General features: G+C 35.5%; 1 protein-coding gene across 1 annotated transcript; it reads left to right on the forward strand.

Annotated features, from left to right (window-relative positions):
* The first annotated feature begins 1,158 nt into the window (after nucleotides 1–1,158).
* LOC131672091 (arfGAP with SH3 domain, ANK repeat and PH domain-containing protein) lies at nucleotides 1,159–10,633 on the forward strand. The gene is made up of 18 exons (XM_058949043.1): nucleotides 1,159–1,720; nucleotides 2,308–2,503; nucleotides 2,568–2,715; nucleotides 3,409–3,481; nucleotides 3,567–3,712; nucleotides 3,782–4,036; nucleotides 4,117–4,202; nucleotides 4,278–4,434; nucleotides 4,577–4,841; nucleotides 4,928–5,155; nucleotides 5,248–5,470; nucleotides 5,567–5,747; nucleotides 5,825–6,100; nucleotides 6,201–6,320; nucleotides 6,398–6,608; nucleotides 7,404–7,649; nucleotides 8,033–8,214; nucleotides 9,382–10,633. Exons 3-18 carry the CDS (start codon nucleotides 2,590–2,592, stop codon nucleotides 9,598–9,600), a joined length of 2,994 nt encoding a protein of 997 aa, XP_058805026.1. The 5' UTR covers nucleotides 1,159–1,720; nucleotides 2,308–2,503; nucleotides 2,568–2,589; the 3' UTR covers nucleotides 9,601–10,633.
* Nucleotides 10,634–11,327: the final 694 nt, after the last annotated feature.

Below are 11,327 nucleotides of genomic sequence, written 5' to 3' on the forward strand. Positions count from 1 at the left end.
CAATTCCGCGATAGAGTCGCACATATTCTTTTCAATTTTCTAGTTACCTAAAACTAAACTATCATCTTTTTAAAACTGTTATTATAAATTTTAGTTGTTCTCCAAAAATCACTGAACTTGATTTTTAAGCTAACTTTTTCGTAGAAAGATCTGAACAATTTTTGTTTCTCTTGCTTCAACGTTATAGTACAGTAGAAGCATCTAGTTTCTTAATTTCTATAAATCTTTCTACAGTAAATTTATATTTGATAGATTTATAGTCTGCTTTTCTGCATTGAACAGCTTTATTGCAAGCCTCATTTCATCATATATAATTATTTTTACTGTTACTAACATTTAGGGAAATCCTCGAATGTTTAAGTAGTTTTTGAGAAAGAGAGTCGATGATTGTTTCATTCAAAAAGTCTGACTTGTATCGTAATGTACTGTTTCGATACAACGTACGGAAAGTACGATTTCAACGCTCGTTCTTCGCCAAGCGTGCGGGAAAGACGTACTTTGCGCAATGAGTGTCGAAAATATGTAAATTTAATATACAACACATATGTATCAATTAGAAATAGAAAATAAAAATTCCACTCTTTGGAAAAGTTGTCACCTGGATTTTGTTAATCGAATTATTTTTATTTATACATGAGTGTTCGTTTCCAATTACATGACATAACAAAGGTGAATTTTCAAAATTTGTTTTATTAAACTTGAAATCAACATTAAAAATGAAAACTTTAGAAAGAAAACAATTTTTAAATATTCCATGTCTATAAATATTTCAAACGTTGGTTATTAATGATAAATTTAGATGACTTGAAAAAATAGAGGATTTTGACATTTTTGAAAATATTTACAAATAATTTTTTAATGTTAATATACAATTATCGAATATTTAAATAAAAATAAGTCAATAGAGCATGAAACTAAAATTTATAGCAAATATTCCAATCAAAAGCAAGATCAACAAATTCTTACGAAATTCAAGATTATGTGCCAAAGAGTATATAAACATAGTGATTCGCACTACTGGTAATTATATAAGACGAATGCAAAACAAAAAGAAACTGAAGGTATAATTGAAAACATATATTTGCGAATAACGTACCATAGACGACTATAACATAACATTTTACAAACTATTGAAATCGTTGAACAAAAATCCACAAAGATCTAATCCGGTTGTGCATTAACGTCGTGACGTGCTTAACGCTAAAATCCCGTTAATAAACACATTGTCGCGTGATATACGTATACATGTATATTTCTATACACAAACATACAGAGGCTATCATATAGGTATGCAATACAGAGAGCTATACTACTATATAGTATATACAAGCGATGCCGCGATGGTCGCGCACGAAAGACGGAGAAAGCAGATCTAGTGGAGTAGTGGCAGTGGCGCGAGGCTGCAAGTGTGTGTGTGTGCGTGTGTATATGAGTGCAGGTGTGTTGAATCTTGAATGCCGCTACCGCCGCGTCGAGCAAAATAATAATACTCGCGGCCGCGCGCATAGTGTGTCCGCGGCTTGCACATGCGCTTTTCCGCAGTGTTGCTTATATGCTCATAAGAGTATCGTCAGCCATCAGTAATAGTGCATGCATCGTTTATATGCTCGCGTTCATTTCGCCGTGTGTTAGCGCCTATTTTTATTGTGTGGAAAATGAGCATCGCCAGCAGTAGCGGGAGTATTCGCGAGGAATCGTCAACGACGCGGATTTGCTATTGGTGAGTCTCCATACACATAACAGATACGCGCGCGCTATAGAAAGAGAAAGAGAGAGAGAGCGTGCGAGCGACTGCGAGCACAATGTAGTATGCGGACCCTCGTACAATTCTTTCTCCGTTGCCTTGGCCGTTGCGGTTCCATACATATGACAGCTCGTTTATATACTCTTTATATGCAACAAACGCGGACCTACGTACGCAGGTTGATTTCGTAAATATACATCGGCGAGCTCTCGCAGACCGTGGAGTGTTGTATATAGCAAGAGAGCTGAGAGAGAGAGAGAGAGAGAGAGAAAGAGAGAGAGAGAGAGAGAAAGAGAAGGAGAGGAGATAGAAAGAGAACGTGAGAGGGAGAGAGAGCCTCTGCCCGATATGTATATCGATTGGCGAGTGCGCTTTTTCCACCCATCACTCGCTGGCCAGTAAATCGTCCGTACGAAGACCACGACGACGACAATCTTTAGGCTGTTGCAGCTCTTGTGTTTGCTACGGCTCTCGCGCACTCATGAGGTGTCCACCTGGTGTCCACCTCTTCACTCTCTCTATTTCTCTCTCTTGTTCTTGTGTTCAACGTTTGTGTATTGTAGGTGCGGAAATTAGTGGAGCGACACCAAAATACGAACAGAAACTGTGACGCAGTTTCGCCGTCCGTCCGCAGTTTTACGCTGTATTCGTCGACGACCTCGCTTCTTCTCTACTGGAACAGCTTCTGCCGTAGTTGAGCACAGAGCCTCGACCACCTAATTCCCCTCTCAAGGCGGCTCAATCACTACAGTCCAAGTGGTGCGTTTGTTGTGTGTGTTGTGTTTGCTTGCTGGGAATATCCCTCTGCAACACCTGATTGCAGTTTGCAAGACTTATTTGACAACATGCCAGGGCTCATTGCTGTTAGTGATTTTATCGACGAGACCAGGGGTGACTATAATTCACCTACCACCTCCACATTTGTGTCCAGGATGCCACAGTGTCGACAGACTATTGCTGCACTGGAGGAAGTGAGTGTTTGTCATTGCTGATATAATACTATAAAACTATTTTGAAATCATTTATCACTGATAAAACTACTTTGGCAATGAAGAGAATTCAATAAAAAATTGGATATTCCTTAGGCTTATTAATGCAATAAAAAAATATGTTTCAGTGAATAGTTTTATTCTTATGAGTCATGTTTTTTTTACTTCAGTATTTGAGTTTTAATTAAATTTTTAAAGTAGTTCTAATCAATCTATTGGAGAAAATTAATTTTATCGACAGTTTAGTACTGAAAAACCAAGGTCAGATGTAAAATAATAATTCACCTATATTCAAAACAACAAATAAATTCTTTTAATTATGTATCTGCGTATGTAATTTTCATAAATTATTTTTTGCATAATACATAAATAATATTAATACTCAAAAGACATTATGACTATGTTCATTAATGTATAAGTCAACCTGTAGCTGTTGTCAAAAGGGTAATATAAAATAATAATTTATTTTTTCATAAACAAAAAATATTCGCTTAGTACATTTTTAAAATACAACAAAAATTATTTTTTGAAAATGTTATGTAAAAAAATAACCTGCATTTGAAGAGCTCAAATTAAAATTAATACATTATTATTATTGAAATAACATATCATTTATGTAGGCTTCCTTTTACAAAAAATATCAAATGATTAATATTACCATTTATATTATTGTAGACTCTAGATTTTGATAGAGATGGACTCACAAAACTTAAGAAAGCAATCAAAGCAATTTATAACTCAGGAAATGGTTAGTGGTATTATGCAAATTAATGTATTACCCTAATTGAATACGTTTACAAAGTGTGTATAATATGTGGATTTTCATTTTCCAGCTCATGTTGACAATGAAATGTACTTAGGTAGAGCTTTGGAAAGATTGGGGGATGCAGCTCTCAAAGAGCAAGAACCGGATATAGGTGCAGCATTTCTCAAATTTGCTGTTGTTACCAAAGAATTAAGTGCACTGATGAAAACATTGGTAATAATTTATGGATTAGTATTTTCTGATATTTAAAATAGTGATACAATCTTAACAATATGTTTATAGATGCAAAATATAAGCAACATCGTAATGTTTCCATTGGACTCTGTATTAAAAGGTGACTTGAAGGGGGTCAAGGGAGACCTTAAAAGACCTTTTGATAAAGCCTGGAAAGATTATGAAGCTAAATATACTAAAATTGAAAAAGAAAAGAAACAGCATGCTAAAGAGGCTGGCCTCATTCGTACAGAAATCACTGCAGCAGAGGTTGCAGATGAAATGGAGAAAGAAAGGCGATTATTTCAGTTACAAATGTGTGAAGTAAGTCTTTTAAGTTGATTTATATCAATTCACCAATAATTAATATGTATTGAATATTAACTAAATGTTTTATTGTTTAGTATTTAATTAAAGTTAATGAAATTAAGACTAAGAAAGGGATAGAACTTCTGCAACACTTAGTTGAATATTATCATGCACAAACAAAGTAAATATATGATTTTTTGAGATTATATCAATGAATGAGTGAACGGTTAAAATATTAACGTTTGCAAAATTTTAGTTACTTTCAAGATGGACTTAAAACAATTGAACACTTTGGTTCTTATGTGGTGGACTTAAGCATGAAACTACAAAAAATTCGACAGACTCAAGACGAAGAAAGACGTCGCTTGATGGAACTTAGAAGTTTGTTAAGAAGCTCTGGATGCGATAAAGAGGTACATACCTATATTTATTTTGTTGTATGCAGCTTGTGTATGTGTGCGTATGTGTGTGTATGCCCGCGTGTATGTATATGTGCGCGCATGTGTGTATGTGTATATATGTATTAAACTTACAATGGTTTACTTCTTAAAACAGTTAAATACAAATACAAGTAGTGGATACTCGCTTCATCAATTACAAGGTGACAAACAGCACGGTGTGACGCGTACTGGACACCTTTTGAAAAAGAGTGAAGGAAAAATGAGACGCGTATGGCAAAAACGACGATGTTCCGTACAGGCAGAGGGATATCTAGATATATGTCACGCTGACGAGAGCAAACCTCCAACGAGGGTGAATTTATTAACGTGCCAAATTAAACTGGTACCTGACGATAAGAGGAGCTTTGACCTTATAAGTTGTAAGTTTAAAATTTTATATGTATTTTTAGGTAATTAAAACTTAACTCGAATCATGACTAACAATGTACTTTTCATGATATTTCAGATAATAGAACTTATCATTTTCAAGCGGAGGACGAATCGGATCAGCGGGCGTGGATGTCCGTCCTAGTCAACTGCAAAGAGCGCGCTTTATTGAGAGCCTTTGATGCTAGTGGTAAACCAGAAGCGAATCACGGTAATCCTAGTTTAGTTGAACTTCAACAAGCCGTAATAAGGTGTGTTATGAGGTTACCCGGTAACGATAAGTGCTGTGACTGTTCTTCACAAAATGGTAAGCATTAGTTTTAATTGCTTAGGTTTTTTTGAAAAATTATACATTTGAACATTACCAATGAGATTTTTCAATCTTGTTTTTTTTCCTAGATGCTACCTGGCTATCAACAAATTTTGGAATAATTGTATGTATAGAGTGTAGCGGAATCCACAGGGATTTAGGTGTCCATATTTCTAGAATACAATCGTTAACGTTAGATAACATAGGTACATCCCAGTTATTGTTAGCAAGATACATGACAAATCAAGCTTTCAATGAAGTTATGGAAGCGATGTTACGTCACAATTTTAAACCTTCTCCCACATCTACAATGTACGTTATAAATAACTTTCACTAACGCAATTTACAACCGTTGCGAATAGATGTATACAATAATTATAAACAACGTAATATTGACGTAACTTGCAGGGAAGAAAGGTACGAATTTATTAGAGCCAAATATGTAGATAAAAAATATATCACGAGGACTTGTGTTAACGAGCAAGATCTGTTATCGGATCTGGAGCATGCTGTAAATAACCGAGATTTACATCACTTGTTACAAGTTTATGCAGAAAACGTAGATTTATCGTCTAGTTTACCTACTTCGGTAAGTTTCACAGCAGCAGTAAAGCTTGAGTTTGAATTGTAATGTATCAGTTTTATTGAAATAAACAATACTTGTAGGACTTAAGTGAAACCGCCCTGCATTTGGCGATTTTGCGAGAAATGGGGAACAGTCTGCACATCGTAGACTTTCTGATACAAAACATGCCGACAGGTAGTATAGACAAAGCTACAACAGATGGAGATACCGCACTGCATCTCTCTGCTAAGCATGACAAAGCAGAAGCTATGAAATTACTATTAAGAGCCGGTGCCGATCCGTCGCTTCGCAATAAGCAAGGGAAAACTCCGCTAGACATTGCTCAAGAAGTAGGTCACCACACATGTCAAGAACTGGTGAGTTTATTAATAAAAATGTTCACTTGCTATTTATACCCGAAATAACTAATCGGGTCGGAGACTCAGAAGTAATTTGGCATTTCTGCGTTTCTTGCAGTTGAATCACGCATTGCAGCGACAAAAGACTTTATTCGAGAATGTAAATATCGACTGGAATCTTACACACGAGGAGGCGTCGACAGATTTTTCCGATGACGAGACTATCATCGAGGAAAGAGTAAGTTCAATTATCAACACATATTAAGGAATGAAAAACTTGTAATTATATTAATTTTTTTCATGTGAAAATTCCAGAATGGCTGCTCAACACCCGAGAAAAAATTACGAAGTAGACCACCTTCGTACGCTGGTGGTACGGATACAGGCATCACTGATTCTCCAGTGACATTGCGTAGTCGAAGCAGTACCTGCGATAGCTTACAGAGTGGCCTGTCACCAGGCTTTTGCACAAGCAAAGAACAAATGCCACCACCTCCGCCTCCGCAAATAAAAAAACCCGTCATCGGTACGTATTTTTAGCTATCTTTCACTTTAGCTGTTAATAACGTTTGAATTACGATTAAAAATTAATCATTAATTTAAGAATGTGCAATTACTATCAGGTACAACCAGCTAACAAAAAACTACTTAACAATTACTATTTGATGTTCACACGACTTATTGTTGATTTGGATTTTTCATTAGTGTAACAATGATATTTTTTGTTGGCTTTTCATTTTTATTATTATTTACTCATTCAACCATTAGTTTTTCATAAAATTTGCTTTAATTAGTTTGTAAGTTTAGTCATTAAACAAAATTACAACTACTTTGATGAAAAATTTCAGAATCAATTTGAATTTTTCCAAAGCAAAGTAATTTTAATTTTTCGAAGGTGGCCACTAACTTTTTGTTTTAATGTAATCTGCTCATGCTTGCTGAACGTGCTTTTCGAATACATTTTCGTTGTTGCGTATGCCACATGCATCCGAACAACACTGACAACGAAAAAGAGCACAGCAGCTTTTGATTTGATTTTTCGCTAATTAACATACTTAGTAAGCTATTGAAGCGAACCACATACGTACCTACAACACAAAGCTCATTCAATCATGACGTATAGTCGAGGATTAGCAGTAAAAGTAGTCAGTGGCCATCTGCTTAGAACTATCTTAGCCGTAGTCAGTCATATACTTATGTAAACATGAAAAAAAAACACACAATGCAAGATTGATCGAACACAAATAATAATGATGAAAAACCATGGCGATTGTCGACGCGATCGAATCGGATCGTAAAGCAATGACCCGATTATTTGTAGTCCCGACACCGGTGGTGCCGGACGTTTCGATAAACTTTCACGGCTCACTGAAGAAGAGGGTGGCGCCGGCACCGCCGCCCGGTACAATCCTTGACACCAGCGGGTCCGGCCAAGGTTTGCTGGCCTCACACTACGGCACCTTGCCCTCGGCCTCGCACGCCAGGACTACAAGTGAGCCCATTTTCACTAGTTACCCTAGCGATTATTATTCCTCAACTACTACTGGCTCCGACTACTTTCGTAAGAGTACGATCATCTTTTTTATTTTTTTACTATTGATTTCACCACAGACACCTCCCCTGCGAGACACGTACCCTATTCTTTAATTGTGTGTAGAAATAGTAGCTTAGGCATTGCTAAATCTTAATTCTACTAATTTATAAATAATTACAATGCTGCTTTTAACACACATCGTTTATTTAGTTATTAATTAATTAATTAATTAATTAATTATAATGTCAAAATGAAACTGTCATCTTTCACAAAGTTTTACTGAGTTTTCATTGTTTATCAAAAGAGCACAAAAGCAATTCAAAAAGAGAAAGCATTGAGACAAAGTCGTGCATAAAATAAAGTCGATGAGACACGTCGGCCCACACAGCCAATTGATTGGCGCATGTTTGACCTAGGTATCGACAAGATAGGTCTGAACACGTCGACGCTACAGAGGCCGCGGAATCCGCCTCCGCCGGCGCCACCAACCGTCACCACAGCGGGCACTGGCGGCGCAGCGTCCGCAAAGCTGTCCGATGATCCGGGTGCCGAAGCCGCGGACCCTAGCCTTGGGAATCCTCTGCCGCCCCCTAGAAAGGTAACCTATTTGCTCAGCCTCTCTCCTCTTCATTTGCATTTCTAAAAGACAGATCCTCGCATCGTTATACTTTACAAACCTCTCATGTTGTTAATCTGTCTGTTTATCGAAATATCTGATGCAAGGTGAACTGTTTGGCGCATATGTATTTATCAGTCTTTAAAAATCATCAGTTTAAGAAAAAACTGCGCACAACCTTACAAGTTGGCTAAAACGAAAAAAAAACTCCGCGCGTAACGTATCGATTCGGATGAACAGGTAAATCTGTTTGCTGGCTGGTTTTCCTTGTTGTCACTAAACATTACGTCGTGTGCTTTACTTAATATATGCTTTTAAACGGACTAAACGGCCCTGAGAACATTCTATAGGCCAAGTCCATGGAAAATGTGCAAATAGTTTCGAGAGCAGTGATGGACTTATCGGCTACTCTAATTTTTCTCTAATTGTTTTAAAAATTGTGTGCGTGTGTCTTTTTTACCGTAGACGTATTAATGTTGAATAAAAGCAATCAGTACAATGACCTTTTGACATACTGATACCCGTCGGGTTTTTTTCGTAAATCAACTTCTATTTGAACTATATTTTCACTTGTAGGTGCAATATGTGTAAACGAAATAAATGTGAGTGATTATATCTGACCGATTTTGCGTTAAAATTGTTAGTGTTTTCTGCCGTATTTAATTAGGCAGACTTATGCTGCTAACGTTATATCGTGAGCTCGAACGCAAATTTAATGTCACTTGGCATATAAAATCACAATTTGGCATGCAACTCACCTGTGCAATAAGTATCGATTTTTACCGACTAAAAAGTTCCTACGACGCGATTTGGAAATGATAATGAAAAAAAGTACAGTGCCCCCTATATAGAGTCGTTTGCAATTTTGATAAACCTGCTATAGATAATCGAATTCTTTTTTTAATACTAACTCGCAAACTAGACTTTTCAAATAAAAAAATGTATTGCTTTTGAATGAAACTACGATCAATCTTTATCGCTGAAACGATGTCTTTGGAATCTTAAAGTAAAATTTTAGAGTCGATTGCAAATTAAAGAAAAATACAATGAAGACGGACTATTAACGGGATCGCGCGAAAAGGAAGCCAAGGCCAAAACGATATTGCCAAAGTGACTAATGGAGATGTAACAGCTTGGTATAAATTGCAGCCGCCACCATCGACGACAAGCTTCAACCTGCGTCGATGTCGAGCGCTCTACGACTGCGAAGCGGACAACGAGGACGAGCTATCGTTCCGCGAGGGCGACGTCATAGTCGTGACGAACGAGCACACCGACGATGACAACTGGATGGAAGGTTTTCTCGAGCGAGCACCCGAGCGCCGTGGAATGATACCTATCAGTTTTGTCCACATGCTCCAAGATTAAAAAGTTGTTTTTTCCGTGTCTCTCTTCTGTTTTTACATCCCCATTGCCCCTCGCCGGTCCATCATTTATACTCTCTCGTTTGGCTATTGTCTATAACGCTGCCAGTATTACTAGTTACGAGTTTGATGTTGGGACACGTTTTTCGATTGTGCACCGTTCAGAGTGAAAGAACAGTGAGTAAGAGATTATAGAGCAAGCAATCGTGTTTTTAATTACCGATAAGCCCCTATCACATACGTTCAAAAGATTGATCGAGATCATTATGTGAACAATCTGTTATTCAGTTCTGTTATTCTATTTTCTCATAGCAGTGCCATTGTCGATTCTTTATTTATACATGCATATATTTTTTTGTCTTTCTTTTCGAATTCTTCGATCATGATGTCGTATCTGCTGATATTTGGAGTAGCCTTAGTATGTCGATGCTAGTGATTTTTATAATTAATTTATTATATAAATATATGATATATAAATATTATATATATGTATGTATGTATGTATGTATGTATGTATGTATGTATGTATGTATGTATGTATGTATGTATGTAAATGTTTTTGTTATGTTCATACATCACCTGTATCAAAATATTGTAACTTTTTTCCTGATATATATTTATTATCGAAAATACTATTTAAATTTAGATCGCATGTTGTAAACAATTTATTCTTTTAATGTAAATGTCGAGGTGTATTATTAATTACGATTATTCAATAATGATTTACTTGTACTTTAAAAACCAATATGTCTTTGAATAAAAAAGACTCACTTTAAAAAAAAATGTAATTTAAAAAATTTAGCACACTACTTTAGATACGTCATGTACTGAAAATCTTTTTTTAAGAATGCTTATAAGGTAATCTACTTACGACTTCACAATACATCAATCAGCATCCTAAAATTTTTTACAAATTTTTTTACCAGTATTAGAATACAAATTTTTAATATTTTCCTCTTTAATGTAGTGAAGTTAAGTTCTTATTTATTTATTAAGAGATCATAAGTATATTTCAGTAATAAATACCAAAAATTACATACACAACATTGCGTTTTTTTTCTATTTCCATTATGGTTTTTAATGTTCACATAAACTTTAATGTAAGCATAAACTTCTATTATCCATGCTTTAAAATGTACAAATTAAATGAAAAATATTTATTTTCGAAAAAAATATGAATAATGACGAAATCATTCAAATGCAAATCATGAAAAGTTGCCGAAATTAATTATGCCATTCGGTAATTACCATTTGAGGGAAAAAAATTGGACCTGAATTTTTTTAGAAATGCTATTATTGATAATATTGTAATAATTATGTTTTTAATTTCAAAAAATTATATTTCGTTTGTAATTCGATAGTATAACTATTTGGAAATCTACCATTCTGACAATTTTGCTGTGAAATTTAAAGCGATTTATCTGTTGTCGCTATTTGCGCTGTTTACTTGCTCTGGGACTTATCGCAGCACACTTTGAGCGCGTTTCCTTCCAAAATTAACAACACTAAACTGATAGACGAGTATCGTGAGTTATTCCAATGTATTATAGCATTATTTATTATTATACTAATACTTTATACATTTACATTTCTTTCGAATTTTCATCTTGAAATGCAAAAAATAATTTTATAGTAATTATCAGATTCACTTATTCAGTGAAATTCTAAAAGATATGCCAGCTAAAGATAAAACGGGACTATTGTACGACGTTAAATCCTTAAGACTTAGTC

The sequence above is a fragment of the Phymastichus coffea genome, unplaced genomic scaffold (assembly GCF_024137745.1).
Source record: "Phymastichus coffea isolate CEN01 unplaced genomic scaffold, Cenicafe_Pcof_1.1 PCOF00142, whole genome shotgun sequence".
Classification (NCBI taxonomy): Eukaryota; Metazoa; Arthropoda; class Insecta; order Hymenoptera; family Eulophidae; genus Phymastichus; species Phymastichus coffea.

Coding starts and splice junctions, on each gene's coding strand:
- LOC131672091 (XM_058949043.1), top strand. CDS start 2,590: ATGCCAGGGCTCATTGCTGTTAGTGATTTTATCGACGAGACCAGGGGT. Junction 4,037..4,116: donor TTCAGTTACAAATGTGTGAA/GTAAGTCTTTTA, acceptor TTTATTGTTTAG/TATTTAATTAAAGTTAATGA. Junction 8,215..9,381: donor CTCTGCCGCCCCCTAGAAAG/GTAACCTATTTG, acceptor TATAAATTGCAG/CCGCCACCATCGACGACAAG.